At 38.8% G+C, this 17,560-nt stretch overlaps 1 protein-coding gene across 5 annotated transcripts in view; it reads left to right on the top strand.

Annotated features, from left to right (window-relative positions):
* The window catches only part of SHPRH (SNF2 histone linker PHD RING helicase), a 75,007-nt gene that overhangs the window by 14,803 nt on the left and 42,644 nt on the right, over positions 1-17,560 (top strand). For all 5 annotated transcript variants that reach the window (XM_080664447.1, XM_080664446.1, XM_080664449.1 and 2 more), the window contains 8 exons: positions 1,063-1,168; positions 2,936-3,192; positions 4,626-5,285; positions 7,022-7,273; positions 8,120-8,198; positions 10,300-10,463; positions 10,584-10,840; positions 12,000-12,121. In XM_080664447.1, the coding sequence (XP_080520573.1) occupies positions 1,063-1,168; positions 2,936-3,192; positions 4,626-5,285; positions 7,022-7,273; positions 8,120-8,198; positions 10,300-10,463; positions 10,584-10,840; positions 12,000-12,121 (1,897 nt within the window). The remainder of the gene's footprint in view (positions 1-1,062; positions 1,169-2,935; positions 3,193-4,625; positions 5,286-7,021; positions 7,274-8,119; positions 8,199-10,299; positions 10,464-10,583; positions 10,841-11,999; positions 12,122-17,560) is intronic.

Here is a 17,560-nt window from a genome sequence, read left to right as displayed (position 1 = left end):
CTCCATAGTACCACTAAATATTTTTGAGAACTGTTTTTTAATATTATCAGGTATGTAAATAAAATATCAGGTATGTAAATAAAAAACGTAATAATTAGAACTTTGTTAAAGGATATATAGCTTATTAATTAGAGTGCTAGATGAAATAAACTGGAAGTCTTTGTTCCAAAATATATTTGTGTATGAAAATGTAAATTTTAGAGTTTTAAAACTGTTCCACAGAGGAAATAGAGTTCATATTTTTCCATAATGAAATCTAAAATTAAATTTGCTGAAATGAACCCACTAATTAAGGATATAACTGTAATTAGCTGTAAGACCCACCACCATGCTCACAAACTTAGTGATAGTATGATCTTTTGATAGGGTCAGGTTTGCAATGTTAGGCTTTCAGATTTGAGGAGGCAGTAGAAAATATCTATTTCCGTTGTAGAAAAATAAATTGGAGTATGCAGTTCTAAGTATCCGTAATTTCTTTTTGGCATTTTCTTCTCATTAGATATTTTAATTCTAAGTTATTTTTAGTATTGTTATAAATTAAGTGGGTTAATTCTGTGTTTAAACAAGCCTTAAAAAGTTCATTGCAGCCCTAGCCGGTTTGGCTTAGTGGATAGAGTGTCGGCCTGTGGACTGAAGGGTTCTGGGTTCGATTCTGGTCAAGGGCACATGTCTGGTTTATGGACTTGGTCTCTGGTAGGGGGCCTGCAGGAGGCAACCAATCAATGATTCTCTCTCATCATTGATGTTTCTATCTCTCTTTCCCTCTCCCTTCCTCTCTGAAATCAATAAAAATATAATAAAAAAAGTTAATTGCAGAAGTCCCACACTTAACATTTAGATAATTTAAGATAATATATAATTTGTACAGTTTGTAAAAGTGATAGCTAGCTGTAAGCCCTGAAACAAAAAATAAGGTTTGTAGGTATGAATAGCATATTTAGCCTTTTTATAACTTTTTACAACTCTTTTGCATTTCCTTAATAGAAGGAAGGTTAATTTTAATAACAACTCAGAATACTGAAAGCAAAACCTTATGTGACTACTGAATGTTGTTTATATCAGGGAAAAGTGGTCAATTATTTCATTCCATCACATTCTGGAGGACAAGTAAAAAACACAGAAACTCAGATTATGGAAATTGAACCCAAAGAAAAAGTTCAGTGCCCCCGTAAGTATGAAATCTCTCAAAGAAAATATCTTTTTACAGTTTTCTGTTGTAGCTCTTGTAATCCTCATATAGAGATATCTTGTCATTGTTACGAATAATTGTGTTTATAGTTGTTTACACTATGAATAAATAGGTTTAATTATAAGTCAAAGTATCTTAACAAAATAAATTTTTTTTGACTTGGTCCAGATCCAGGTAGTTCTTGCTCAATATTACATTTAAATTTATTTAGCTTACAATTTAAACCAGGCTTTGTTTATTCTCAAGCATAGCTACCTCAATTTCTGCTAACAAATGAATGTTTCCCTTACTCATAATAGCATATGCTATCTAATAAAAGAGTAATATGCAAATTAACCACTCTGCTACACCCACAAGTCACGCCCACCAGCCAATCAGGAGCAAGTATGTAAATTAACCCCAAACAAGATGGCTTCGGCCACGGAGCGAGCAGAAGGGAGGCTTGGGTTTCCCCGGCGATGGAAGAAGCCAAGCTTTCCACACACCCTGGCGGGCCCAGGCCTCCACTCAAGGCTACAAAGTTTCAATTATAGAAGATAAATAAATCCCAACAAAAATGGCAGCAGCTATGGAGCTGGAGAGAGCAGGAGGCTAGGGTTGCCCCCGGCGATGGAGGAAGCCAAGCTTCTGCAGCCCTGGCCTGTCTTGGCCTCCGCTTAAGGCTACAAAGTTTCCATTGTAGAAGATAAATAAATCCCAGATACCAGGGCCTCTGCTTGGGTCACTGGGAGGCGTGGCCGGCCTGCAAACCATCACAGGCCCCTCGCCCAGGCCGCCCCACGCCCCACGGGAACCTCCACCCTGATCCGGGACACCCTTCAGGGCAAACCAGCTGGCCCCCACCCATGCACCAGGCCTCTATCCTATCTAATAAAAGAGTAATATGCAGATTGACCATCACTCCAGCACACAAGATGGCTGCTCCCATGTGGTCAAAGATCCTGCCCCCAGGTGGACACAAGATGGCTGCCACAAGATGGCCAGCAGGGGGAGGGCAGTTAGGAGGGACCAGGCCTGCAAGGGAGGGCAGTTGTGGGAGATCAGGCCATCAGGGGAGGGCTTTTGGGAGGGACCAGGCCTGCAAGGGAGGGCAGTTGGGGGCGATCAAGCCTGCAGGGGAGGGCAGTTAGGGGTGACCAGGCCTGCAGGGGAGGGCATTTAGGGGCAATCAGGCTGGCAGGGGAGCAGTTAGGCATCAATCAGGCTGGCAGGGGAGTGGTTAGGGGGTGATCAGGCTGGTAGGCAGAAGCGGTTAGGGGCAATCAGGAAAGCAGGCAGGTGAGCAGTTGGGAGCCAGCAGTCCTGGATTGTGAGAGGGATGTCCGACTGCCCTTTTAGGCCTGATTCCACCTCAAGGCAGTCGGACATTCCTGAGGGGTCCCAGATTGGAGCGGGTGCAGGCTGGGACACCCCCCCTGCCGTGCACGAATTTCGTGCACTGGGCCTCTAATACATAGATAATTGTGAGAGGGTCTTTAAAATAATTTTAAGTGATACTTGCTTTGTAAGAATAATAAATTCATGAATAATTCTTAAATTATTTCCATTACAGTAATTATTAATGTGTTGAGGTAAATTTTTATTACATAGTCTTCAAAATGACAATATAGAGACAACATACCTTCAATAAATCTTTGCTTTATTTTTTTATTAACTTGATCCTCAATGCACATTAAAATGAACTGACTTTTATTTTCTTTTAATTTTAATTATTTTGACTGAGTTAACATATCCTTTTACATTTAGCTACACGTGTGATGATCCTGACAGCTGTGAAAGAAATGAATGGAAAAAAGGGAGTTTCCATCCTTTCCATCTATAAGTATGTCAGTTCTATATATAGATATGATGTTCATCGTAACAAGAGTCTTCTGAAACGGATGCTGAAATGTTTGATTTTCGAAGGTCTTGTGAAACAGATCAAAGGCCATGGTTTTTCTGGGACTTTTACATTGGGGAAGAATTACAAGGAAGAGGATATATATGATAAAAACAAAAAGCAGGTAACAGAGCACTTACTAAGTAGCTATATATGATGCCTTACAGAATGAGCTGATGGATCCCACCTTGACGCTGAAGCTTTTACCATCTGAAGATAAATAACAGACTGGTTAGGAACATCACTTATGGCTGTGACTTACATTTTCTACTTCCTGAATATAAGTTCCATCAGAGTAGAAACTTTATTTTGGTTACCATTAAACCTTGCTTGGCCTATAAGCACATACTCAAATATTTATTGCATGAATTATAAAATTAGTTGGTTGAGCATGTTATAAAGTTTAACTTCTCTATTTTTATACTGTTGTCAGCAGTTTAAAAGTCTGTTCCATATGTTAAAAATATTAACGATACTTTATATTTGCATAGCTCTTTATATACATTTTGAATCTTTTATATAAAGTCTTTTCCCATGGTCGTCATCTTATAAAATGTTTGCATTTTGTTATAAAACTTCTTCTTTGGGGCTATTAATTTCACTTTGCTTTTAAGAAAATAGTTACAAATTTGTAAACATAAATCAAGGAAGGACTAATGACAGCAAGTCCAAGTGTGGAGCTCCCAGCTTGGCTACTGTGAAAAACGCAGATAAATAAGTTCATTTTCTCGAGTAGGGAGTCTCCAACAGTTTTTCCCCAGCCAGGGTAGAAGACTACAATGAACTCCTGGCTTTTACTAATTCTTCTGTCACCAAAACAAAAACATCTCCTTCGATTGATACCATTCATTCCGTGTTAAGTGTCCCAACTCCTCTGTTCAACATTGGCTCTGACCTCCCTTCTAGGAAGCTGTTGCTGGCACCTGCCTTCTCATCACAGCCCCTCTCAGTACAGCCCTCTTACACATTCCTATAGCATCATTGTCTTATTGTTTACTGTTCTGTCTTTCCAACATACCCCCGTGAAAGCAGGGGCTAAGTATTCCTCAAATTATATCCCCAACATCAAACAAAATTGACATTCAATAAATAATTGCAGGAGGGAACACAAATAGAAAGGAGAAAGAAAGAAGGGCGTCGTTTGCTAATTGCAGTAACTAGTAAGTTAACTTTTCACTTTCTTTAAACGCTATATTTTAGTACTTGGAATTTTTATAATTGCCCTCATTTATATATTTATGTATTATAAACTACTAGTCTTTTATTGACTTAGGCAGACTATAAATTACAAGAGGTTAATACCAAAGTGTGAGTAGCTCCCTTTATCTTTCTAATTTTTATTTTCTCCATATCTTACTTATACAGTACGGCTTTTCTTTTAGACCTGCAGACTATGGGGAAGCTTCTTAGAAAGGGCAAATTGAAAGCCACTGACCAGGAGTGATTCTCCTCAGGAAAAAGAGTAGCAGGCTTTTTATGTAAAGCCCATCAACATAGTTGGCAATTTAATTTCAGAAATGTAGCTTGTTGAAATAAATTAATTAATGTTTTTCATAGGCAGTATGGAGTCCGAGGAAAATTCAGAAAGAATCCAGAAAGTCGTTGAGCAAGGACACAGATTCTGAGTACTTGCCATCAAACACCTCTGATGATGATGATAATCCTTACTATTATTACTATAAACCCAGGAGAAATCGTAGTAAAATGAGGAAAAAGCCTGTTCCATCCACAAAAAAGGAACAAAGTCAACCTGACATCGATCTCAGTTCACAAAATCATGATCCAGTGACCAGTGACTCTGGAATCACTGATGTTACCACATCCACAAGTACCTGTGTCTTTGAAGTCCAGCAAGAACATGCAGCAGAGACCCAAGCTGAATCTCTAAACTCTGCTGGTGGTGATGTGCCACATTCTAATATTATGAGTCCCTATAATTCATCCGATTATCGCTTTGAGTGCATATGTGGTGAACTTGACCATATTGACCGTAAGCCTCGTGTTCAGTGCCTGAAATGCCACCTGTGGCAACATGCAAAATGTGTGAATTATGAAGAGAAGAATCTGAAGATTAAGCCTTTCTATTGCCCCCACTGCCTTGTTGCAATGGAGCCAGTATCAACTAGAGCAACTCTGATCATCTCACCCAGTTCCATATGTCATCAGTGGGTGGATGAAATCAATAGGCATGTGAGATCATCATCTCTTCGAGTCTTGGTAAGGCAATTTGGGCTCCTTAAAGGGATAGAAAAGTGTAAATTTTGCTTCTTTATGATAGTTTTTATAATCTTTGTCACTTTGTTGTTTATCCAAAAAATAACGTAATGAGAATATTAAATCAGAACTTGAAGAGGAAATTGAGATCATTAAATAGAATAGTAGACTATTTTTTTCTCTCATTCGAAGTTAAGAAGTTAAAGAATTTGAGTAGAAAGATATGAAAGCTTTTGAACAAATTCTTTATCATGTAAATGAAAAAGTCTTTGTATAAGCATTTATACTCAGAGGGGAATGCAATTCAAAAACAGCATTGCATGATAATAGCTACTTCATAGCTCCAGAATCATCCTCTGAAGCCTCAGTTACCTTATTGTAAAGTAGGAATTTACTCATTTACCAAATATTTATCAAGCACCTATTTTATGCCAGGAATTGTGCTAAGTTCTGAAAATAGTATCTCCTCACAGACTTACTGGGAAGATTATTTGATAAAGTGCTGGCATGTAGTGTGTGGACATTCAGTGTTATTGTTTACTAATGTTAATGTTCTTTTTCACTCAGTTCTTCTTTCCATTCAAATGTTATTGTATGTTTTCTGTATTTCAGCCACTTTCATAGGCATGGAGAGAGAATACAGTAATAAGCAAAATGCCATCTTAGCAATTGAACAGCTCTGTTTTGTGGGGTAAACAGACCTTAGTTTGAATCTTGGCTCTACCAGTTTATTTTTGTTTATTTTTTTGTTAATCCTCACCCGAGAATATTTTTTCCATTGATTTTTTTATATATACTTTTAATTTATTTTTTTTATTTATTTATTTTAATTTTCTTTATTGATTAAGGTATTACATGTGTCCTTATCTCCCCATTGCCCCCCACCCCCACTCATGCCCTTACCACCCCTAGTGTCTGTGTCCTTTGGTTATGCTTATGTGCATGCATACAAGTCCTTTGGTTGATCTCTCCCCCTTCCCCCCACCCTCCCATGCCTTCTCTCTGAGGTTTGATTTTTAGACAGAGGGGGAGAGACAGAAACATCAATGTGAGAGAGACACATCGATTGATTGCCTCCCACATGTGCCCCAACTAGAATGGGCATTGAGCTTGAACCCAAGACCCTTCAGTCCAGAGAGGCCCAACGCTCTAACCATTGAGCAACCCACCTAGGGCTTGGCTCTACCAGTTTTGAGCAAATTACTTCTTGTTTCTTACATGTGAGATAGGAATGATAACAGTCTCTAACAGGATTGTTGTTGAAGGTAGATAAAGCTTAGCACAGTGTCTGAAATATAAAAAGCACTCAGTAAATAATCCTTACTTTTCTAGTTTTTTATATCATTGTGCTTTTTTGCACATGCTGTTGATTCCATCTGCCTACCTACCTATATATCATGTCCTTTTCTCCTTTCCTTCCCCTTGAGAACTCCTAAATGTTCTTCAAGATCCACCTTAAAATTTTAACTCCTCTCTGAATTGACCTTTTCAGCCATGGAGTTGGTCCTTCCACTGTGATGCTATTACATTTACTTGTGTTACAGTTCCTTTCACATTGCTCCTATTATTAGTCTTCTACACTAAAATGTGTTTTTCTCTCGACAGGTATGGAATGTATCTCAAAGCATGTTTGGTGCTAAACATGGAGAAAGGGCTCTGTAAGGGATACGTAAATGATTATTTCAATGATCTTTGAAGAGCTTTTCTGCAATTAACTCTCTGTGCTGATTATTTCCTAGGTATATCAAGGAGTGAAGAAAGATGGCTTCTTACAGCCTCATTTTTTGGCAGAACAAGATATAGTTATCATTACCTATGATGTCCTTCGTTCAGAGCTAAATTATGTAGATATCCCACACAGCAATAGTGAGGATGGGCGTCGCTTACGGAACCAGAAGCGCTATATGGCCATTCCAAGCCCCCTGGTAGCTGTGGAATGGTGGAGGATCTGCCTTGATGAAGCTCAGATGGTTGAATGTCCTGCTGTAAAAGTGAGCGTTTCTGCAGATTTTTTGAGAGCTGAGGAAGAGATTGGGATGGGGGAAGGGGTTGGGAGAAGCTGTCCATGGAAAATTTAATAATTTAAATGTAATTAATTAACCACAGTGTTGATATTAGCCAGAAGTTTGCTGTTAAATACTCTTACATTTGCTTTTCTCTTATGCTGTGAACTGCATAACCCTTAGGAATTTTTCAGTACTCTGAATCATTGCTCTGTATACAGTGCCCATGTATATTTGAATAAGATGGCAGTTTATGTGTGATGAAGATAAAAGTAAACTGTACTTAGGGACTTTTGTAAGCATTTCTGCTAAGTGGAAAGCTTATCATATAGGCTCTGATAGCTTTGCACCAAAATTGACTTTGGTAGTTTTTTATCAGAGAGACAAAATAGTAATGGAAATGCTACTTTAGAAGATAGAATTTTGATTCATCCTTTGTCACATGTCTTTATTCCTGTCTTTGGCCAACCTGTAACCTGTCCTGAATTTTTGAATCACATCTCTTAATATAGTGATTCACTGAAGGATAGGGTGAGGATGTATCAGTCATTCAGAGAGCCTTTTCATTCTACATGTAATTGAACTACCCTTCCTTTTGTGGGAGCTGGGACGGGACATGTGGCATCCTGCTAATGAGAACCACTATATTGTAATTTGGCCCATTGAATAGGACAGTCAACATGGAGTATGGTAACTGCTAAATAGAAGCAAGTGCCTCTGACCCAAAGTGTAGATTTCCATGGACTGTTTTCATGAGTAAACATTCCTGACTTCTGCATTTTTCCTGTGGTTATTTTTTCTTTTCTTTTTTATTGCATATTTCTCTCTCATCAGGCTGCAGAAATGGCTCAGCGCTTGAGTGGGATTAATCGCTGGTGCATCAGTGGCACTCCAGTACAGAGAGGACTGGAGGGTAATAAATGGTTTTCTCACATACTGCATATATTTGAAAAGCTTAATTTTTAAAGAGAAAGTATTGTTATATTTAACCTTTGCTGAAATCCTTACTTAAATGGTTATATGTGTATTTATATTTGACTCCTGTAGTTACAAGCATTTATCTTTTTAAATATAATTGGGTGATTTTTTATTGTAGACATGAAGACCGATATATAGTGAGTAGTCCCATTGTCCTAAGTTGAACAGTCATTGTGCAAGCCTACACAGTGGAAATGTAGGTCCAAATTGAACTCAGTTCCAAAGTAGTAGGTAGAAAACAGAAAGAACCTGACAAGAGAGAGAGAAAGAGAGAGAATTCATTTTAATTGGCTGTATCTATAAAAATAGGACCATAATTTTTATTGCCTGAATTCACATAGTGGGACTATAATTTTTCTAATTGTAAAAGTAATAAAATATTAATAGCTGTATAATATCACACCATGTGGTTATGCCATTATCCCTTCAACTGTTCCTCTTCATTTAGCTTGTGTCTAGTTCTTCTTTCCCCTCCCACACACACAGTATAACTCATGCTTCTACTACATACTCATTTATGTAACTTAGTTTTTCCAAAGAGCAGACATTGCATTTTTAAAACTTTATTCAAGTTGTGAATATTTAAAACTAAAAGTTTAAAGTTGTTTTACATAAGAAGTTCCCTAAAAAGCTTTCATTAAAATGTAGTTAAATTGTAAAATATAAATATTCTTTGAGTCCTGTGGCAAATATTCATCCTCAAAACTTATCTTTCTGGCCCTAACCGGTTTGGCTCAGTGGATAGAGCGTCGGCCTGCGGACTCAAGGGTCCCAGGTTTGATTCCGGCCAAGGGCATGTACCTTGGTTGCAGGCACATACCCAGTGGGGAGTGTGCAGAAGGCAGCTGATCGATGTTTCTCTCTCATCGATGTTTCTGACTCTCTATCCTTCTCCCTTCCTCTCTGTAAAAAATCAATAAAATATATTATAAAAAACAAACAAACAAACAAAAAACTTATCTTTCTGAAAATTCAAGTTATTGTATACTGTTTTCATCAAGATAACTTATCACTCTGCTAAAATAAAAATATCAACATCCATTATTGTGACCTAAAAACAGTCTGCTTTCTGATAATTGTTTTTAGGAAGAAAAACATTGTCTATGGAGATTTTATAAGTACATACTTAAATATTTGTATAATTTTAGTAAGTTACTTGAAAGTACATATTTATAGAATAAAATCAGGATAACTAAAAGGCCAGATTTAGTGGTCTGCGCTTACATTTGGAAACTGCCCAAATTGTAGTTATTTAGGTGTTACTAAGATCTCATTCAGCTCAAAAGTTAGCTGAGAGGTACTGAAAAAAGAAAGACTCTCAGAGTTACTTTTTTCTGATTTTAGTGTTAAAAGAATATGAGCAAAAATTCCTGTTTCCTGGGTAGGTTACTTTGGATATGTGAGATGTTGGCAGATGTTTTGAGTGCTTGTCACCATTCAGCAAATTCTTGAGCAATGTTTTTAAAAACAGCTTCATTAAGTAGTAAATGACATATAATAAAGCTGTAAATATTTAACATGTAAAATTTGGGAATTTTAAATATACGTATATACCCATTAATCTATTTTCACAATCAAGATAATCACACCCAAAAGTTTCTTCCTGCCCAACTTACCTAAAAAAGCTTTCCAAAACTTTCCGGGATTTTAGTTTTTTTCCTCTTTGCTTCCTCTCTGATGTATTTAACACTCTGATTCTTGTGATGTCTATTCTTTTTGTAGTTGTTACAGAGGGAGTGTTAGCCTGCCGTGATTTACTGTGTTGTATTTGAAAGTGGAAGTCACATTTGTTTTTTTGTGTGTGTGTATGTTAGACCAGCATTTTTCAACCTTTGCTTCATTGACATTTTGGGCCAGATAATTCTTTTTCATTGGCAGCTGTCCTCTGCATTTAAGGATATTTAGCTTCTACCCACTAGCTACTGGTAATACTCCTGCAGTTATGACACCCACAATTTGGGCAGTTTCTAACAACTGCAGTGAAGAAATACAGAAGCAGTTATTCTCAGTGTGCTCTGTTCTTTTTGTCTTTTCAGATCTTTTCGGGCTAGTGGTCTTTCTTGGTGTTGAACCTTTCTGTGTCAAGCATTGGTGGGTTCGACTTCTCTACCACCCTTACTGCAGGAAGAATCCTCAGCCCCTCTACAGCTTTATTGCCAAGATTCTGTGGAGGTCTGCAAAGAAAGATGTGATTGACCAAGTCAGTACAATAAGTTTTTATTAATTAAGAGTATTAAAAGGGAAAAAAAGAGAGATGGACTGGACAGTTAAATTTCCAGGTGAAAAAAAATTTTTTTTCTCTCTCTCTCTCTCTGTACAGATTCAGATACCTCCTCAGACAGAAGAAACCCACTGGCTTCACTTTTCTCCAGTGGAAAGACATTTCTATCACCGTCAGCACGAGGTGTGCTGCCAGGATGCCGTAGTCAAACTCAGGAAGATTTCTGACTGGGCTCTGAAGCTCAGCAGCCTGGACCGAAGGACTGTCACCTCCATCCTGTACCCACTGCTGAGGCTCCGGCAGGCCTGCTGCCACCCGCAGGCCGTTCGCGGAGAGTTCCTGCCACTCCAAAAAAGGTTTGATTATCAGTTTCCTTCCACTACAACTAAGAATCTATATATATAAAAGCCTAAGTGACCGTTTGATCGGTAGCTACGACTTGCACTGACCACCAGGGGGCAGATACTCAATACACAGGCATGGAAACATGGAACAGACTGATGAATCTTAGAGGGAAGCGGGGAGGGGGAGAGTGGGGAGAGATTAACCAAAGATCTTATATGCGTACTAGAGGCCTGGTGCATGTATTTGTGCACCAGTGGGGTCCCTCCACCTGGCCTGCAGAGATCGGGCCAAAACAGGCTCTCCGACATCCCCCGAGGGGTCCTGGATTGCGAGAGGGCTCAGGCCGAGGGATCCCACCGATGCATGAATCCATGCCCTGGGCCTGTAGTCTATATACTCCATACACAAACACACACACACACACACACACACGAGGCCTTAGAGGCCTGATGCACAAAAATTCGTGCAAGAATGGGCCTTCCTTCCCCTGGCTGCCGTCATCGCCTTCACTCTGGCCGGAGCCGCCTTTCACTTTCCCACACTGCCCAGAGGCCCGGAGCTGCTGGGCTGCCCCCAGCCGCTGGGCGCCTGCGTATGCAAATTAAGTCACCATCTTTGTTGGGTTAATTTGCATACTCCTGTTTGGCTGGTGGGCATCACGGAGGTACAGTCAATTTGCATCTTTCTCTTTTATTAGTGTATATTAGCTTCCTAGCCCACAGTTTCATGTCCTTGTCACTGAGTTGTCAATTATTTTAGCAGGGTGGTCATTTTCTTTGGTATGAAACTTCATTTGTGGAAGAGAATCACATCTTCAAATTATTTTTATGATTTTTAACATCTCTTTTCAAATTAGGACTCTTGTGGAGAGTTTTGTTGTTTTTTTGCTTCACTCCAGATATAAAAGGCATTTGTTTTTATATTTTTTCAGTTTATAGGGTTGGTACTGTCTCTAGTTTTAGGCATCTTCTGTGGGTCCTAGAATGTATCCCCACGGATATGTGGGGACAACTGTAATTAAGTTAAAAGTGATAGCGATAAAAGTGGGGGTGAAGAGAAAGATGCTGAAGATCCCACAAAGACTCTGTAAGCGTCTGATGATCTTATGCAATATAATACTCTCACCTAGGATTTTCTTTCAAGTTCTAAGCAGTCTGACTCTTCTTGTAGCACCATGACAATGGAAGAGCTTCTGACATCCCTGCAGAAGAAATGTGGGACTGAATGTGAAGAAGCACATCGGCAATTAGTTTGTGCTCTCAATGGCTTAGCAGGCATCCACATCATTAAAGGTAGAAGGTGATTGCTTTGTTATCTCTCTCTCTTCTTCATGATAACTTTTCTGTCTGAACTCAAGTGTTACCTTTTTGCAACTTGAATGAACCATTGAGTGTTCTTTTCAATAACTACTTCAGTCTATTATTGCATTTGTAATATAACAACAGATTATATAGTTTTGTAGCCTTTATAATAAACTGTAGTGACGCTTAGGGGCTTTCTAGTAGTAATGAGGAAAGTACTGATATAAATATAGCCTTTTTATATATATATATATTTTATTGATTTTTTTACAGAAAGGAAGGGAGAGGAATAGAGAGTTAGAAACATCGATGAGGGAGAAACACCAATCAGCTGCCTCCTGCACACCTCCCACTGGGGTTATGCCCGCAACCAAGGTACATGCCCTTGAGCGGAATTGAACCTGGGACCCTTCAGTCTGCAGGCCGACGCTCTATCCACTGAGCCAAACCAGTCAAGGCTAAATGTAGCCTTTTTAAAGTTATTTTTAAAACCTCCTCTAATAACTTTGGTTTAGAAAATTTTATTTCATTCTCTCCAAAACTAAATAAAATATAGTCCTTAAAGTCATTTAAGTATTTCATAATGGTGAAATAATATATAGCTTTAGGCACTTGGAAAATTTTTATTTCTACATTCCTCACAAAATCTGTGAAGTTAACTCATTATTACAGTTTTAGAGCTGGAAAGATATTTAGAGTTGGAAAGGCATTTCATGATAAATTTCAGTTCCTTCAACCTTTCCATCCCACAAAGATTACCAATCCATTAGTCTACTTGGGTACACAGTCATGGAGAAAATTTATCATTATTCTCTTTTACCTTATAAAACTTTAAAGAAATCAGTTGCCCAGAAAAACTTGTGCTTTTGTGGAATACAAGGCAGTGTTCTCAGCCTCTCTAAATGGAGTGGCCTGTCATTAGTTACTAATTCTTCAGCATAACAGAACCAGAACAAAAAGAGTCTCTTATAATCCTGGATACTTGGGTAGAGTTAGAAAGACTCACAGGTGCTAAGTAGAAGTAGCTCTAGATAAGAACTGAAAAAGATGAGGCTTGTTATTTGCTACTAGAGGTCCGATGCACGAAATTCGTGCAAGGGGCTCAGCCCTCACAGCGCTGAATTTGTCCGGAAGGACTCCGGGAGGTCGTTCAGCTGTCCAGTCTAATTAGAATATTATGCTCTTATTATTATAGGTTATTATAGATAGTTGTAGTCCTGTGAACTTGAGTATATTATTCAAGGTTTCTGAATCTGTTTCCTTGCCAACAAAGTATTGCTAATACCATGTGCCTTGAAGTGTTGTTCTTAATGTGCAGTGTGAAAGCACATTGAAAACTTTATACAAACATATTGGTAAGGAATGATGTTACTAATTATGGTAATATGAAGTGACCTCAAATTTTTACCACTTTTCAACCTGCTCACAGTGCAAATTTTATTAATAACCAGTAATAGGAGAAAGGGCATATTTTTACATGTACTTGATAAACTAAGTATAACACATGTGCCTTTGTGAACAAATCTTCCCTTTGGACATTCCCCAGGAAATATGCAATTTAGCTAGCAAGTTTGGATTTGCTCTAATAATTCTATCTAATAAAAGAGTAATATGCAAATTAACCATCACTCTGCTACACACAAGCCACGCCCACCAGCCAATCAGGAGCGAGTATGCAAATTAACCCAACCAAGAAGGCTGCCACCACGGAGCAAGCAGGAGGCTTGGGTTTCCCAGGCAATGGAGGAAGCCAAGCTTTCTGCACACCCTGTTCAACCCAGGCCTCCACTCAAGGCTACAAAGTTTCAATTATAGAAGATAAATAAATCCCAGATACCGGGGCCTCCGCTTGGGTCGCCGGGGGACGTGGCCAGCCTGCAAACCACCACAGGTCCCTCGCCCAGGCCGCCCCGAACCCCAAGGGAATCCCCACCCTGATCTGGGACACCCTTCAGGGCAAACCAGCTGGCCCCCACCCATGCACCAGGCCTCTATCCTATCTAATAAAAGAGTAATATGCAGATTGACCATCACTCCAACACACAAGTTGGCTGCCTCCATGTGGTCAAAAATCCTGCCCCCATGTGGACACAAGATGGCCACCACAAGATGGCCAGCAGGGGGAGGGCATTTAGGAGGGACCAGGCCTTCAAGGGAGGGCAGTTGTGGGCCATCAGGCCATCAGGGGAGCACAGTTAGGGGTGACCAGGCTGGCAGAGGAGGGAAGTTGGGGGTGACAGTGCCTGCAGGGGAGAGCAGTGGGGGTGACCAGGCCTGCAGGGAAGGGCAGTTAAGGGTTACCAGGCCGGTAGAGGAGTCAAGTTGGGGGTGACCGTGCCTGCAGGGGAGAGCAGTGGGGGTGACCAGGCCTGCAGGGAAGGGCAGTTAGGGGTGACCAGGCCAGCAGGGGAGGGCAGTTATGGGCAAACAGGCTGGCAGGGGAGCAGTTAGGCATCAATCAAGCTGGCAGGGGAGTGGTTAGGGGTGATCAGGCTGGCAGGCAGAAGCGGTTAGGGGCAATCAAGAAGGCAGGCAGGCGAGCAGTTGGGAGCCAGCAGTCCTGGATTGTGAGAGGGATATCCGACTGCCTACCAGGATCGGGCCTAAATGGGCAGTTGGACATCCCTTGAGGGGGTCCCAGATTGGAGAGGGTTTAGGCTGGCCTGAGGGACACCCCCCACCCCCGTGCACGAATTTTGTGCACCGGGTCTCTAGTTCTTAATAATCACCCTCATCATCATTGCCATCTCAGTTGCTTAGTGTGCCTGTGATTATGTAGCACTCCAGGCTTCAGTCTAAAATCTAAAATGGTCTGTGCTTTATAATCCAAAGTGAACAACTAAGTAAGGAAACTTTTTAATAGAAATTATTTTCTAATTAAACTTTTGGTTATTTTGACTTAGAAATAATCAGGCAAAAGTTGGAAAATTATATGTCATATTTAATGCCAGTTTCTTACAGTTCCAAATTAATGGAGTGAAATAATTATGACTATTACAGATGAAAAATATGTGTGCTTGGTCTTTAAAAAAACATGATAATAAATATACTGGTTAAATATTTTGGTCATCCTGGCCATTATGGCTCAGTTGGTTGGAGCATCATCCCATACACCAAAAGATAGTGGGTTCTATTCCCCGTCAAGGTGCATGCCTAACTTGCAAGTTTGATCTCTGGTCAGGGTGTATGCAGGAGACAACCGATCGATGTTTCCTTCTCACATCGGTGTTTATCTCTATCTCTACTTCTATCTCTCTCTCCCCCTACCCCCTAAAATCAGTAAAAAATAAGTTAAATTAAATAAAATATTTGGGTCATTAAATTCAGCGTCATATCTGAGGAATGGTCATATTTCTACAACCATTTTATACATAACACTTTCATGTATATATTCCATTTTTTCTTCATAATTAGCCAAGATTGAGATATTTTTATCCCTATTTTGTATGAGCCAACTGGAATTCAGAAGGCTTAGTTTTTTTCTCAAGATTGGACCTAATAAGTAGCAGAGAATTTGCCCTGTATTTTTGAATTTCAAACCAAATATTTAATGTTTTTATTATATTACTTCTACTTCTTTATCACATAGATGTTTATAAACCTCAGTATTATGGTATCTATAGTAGGTTGAAACCCACCATCAAAATTTCTAAAATGGAGTAGTATATTATTTGTAGGTTGTCACAGTAATAAAAATAACATTCAGATTTCTCCTCTAGATTCTAAAACTGCATTTCTGATTTTATTCTACATTGTTATTACAGAACTTGAGACAGTGAATTTCTTTACTTGTCCTATTTTTTAGTCTCCTTTTCAGATTTATTGTCTTCCTTTCCTTACTGTGAGGACATGATATGGACATTGGGCAAAAGGTGTTTTCATCTGATTATTTCCAAAAACTAACACTCTGGCAGGATCAGCATATAGTTGGTTCCTGTGCGGCAGATACCATGCTGTGGCACAAGAGGAGTACATCACTGCTCTTTTCAGATAGTTTCCACTGCATTCTCACTGTAGTTCTTGGTCTTCCGTGGATGGAAAGTATTGCTGATTGTTAAGAGAAATTCCTATCAGAAAGTCCTTAACAAAGGATATGTCCAGTCTTAATTGTAATTATAAACTTACTGGGATGGATTTACTGCTTTTAGTTTCCATTGCTTAACCTCACAGTACTATGTTAAACAATATACATTTTTAAAGTAATATTATATCTTTAACTTAATTTAAAGTCTTCCAATATAGAGACCAGACAATGGAGATATAAAATTTATTTCAAACTCCACAGGGATTATGATACGCAATGCATATTCTAAGTCCTCACTGATTATGGTATTAAAAACATGGTATTCTAATTTTGTACCATGTGTTTTCTGCACATATTTTTTGGAGAAAATTAGGTTGCCAATATCAACTGCAGTAGACTATATTTACTTGGAAATGTTACTGCCATCAAGTGGCAAGGAGTGGGTGTTTCCAAATTTGACTTAAAATTGTATAACTTATTGAATATGCATATTTTTGTGTCTTCCCAAGAAAGCGTCTTTTTTTAATAAGCATAAAAAATAGATATTATAGCTCTGGCTGATTATGCTCAGTGGTTAGAGTGGACCAAAGGGTCTTGGGTTTGATTCCCAGTCATGGGTAAATATGTAGGTTGCAGGTTCGATCCCCGGCCCTGGGCGGGGTGCGTGTGGGAGGCAAGCAATCACTGTGTCTCTCACATCGATGTTTCTCTCTCCTCTTCCTCCTCCTCCCTCCCTTTCACTCTGAAAAATCAGTGGGGAAAAAGAAATCCTCTAGTGAGGATTTTAAAAAAAACAAACAAAAAATAGATATAGTGAATAGTTCAAATTCAACTGCTTACATTATAAGTTAGTCATTACACCTTTAAATGCTATAGTAATTATGAAAGGAGAATTGACTAGTGAATAATTCTCTACAAATGATAGTGTAAATGCTAATAGAATCTATATGTCTTTTGCAAAGCTTCACAAGAGTCTTCAAAACTAAAAAAAGGTCTCCTTGTGTTACTGTAATGAGTATTGCTCCTACATTACAATGTGATTTTATTATTGTGAAAATAATCTTTGTTACCAAAGTGAATAAAAATTGGCTGACTGTAAAGTAGTATGAAAATGTATCTTTAGAAAGCTTTGTATTAGGTAACTGGTAGAACTCCATATAAAGCAATGGTATAAAAGCAAATGTTTTGCACAACAGTGTGACTACTTAATGCCACTGAACTGCACACTTAAAAATGGTTGAAATGGTAAATTTTATGTTATGTATAGTCGACAATAAAAATATATATTTATAGTTATATATAATTAGCATTAACAAAAAAGAAAAAGAACAAACAACAAAATTTACAAATTTGAGAAAGAGAAGAAAAGAGAGAGAAAGAGTAAACTCAGGCTCTGAACAAAATCC

The sequence above is a fragment of the Plecotus auritus genome (genome assembly GCF_963455305.1).
Source record: "Plecotus auritus genome assembly, chromosome: 4".
Taxonomy (NCBI): Eukaryota; Metazoa; Chordata; class Mammalia; order Chiroptera; family Vespertilionidae; genus Plecotus; species Plecotus auritus.
This window is presented reverse-complemented; position numbering and strand designations above follow the sequence as displayed.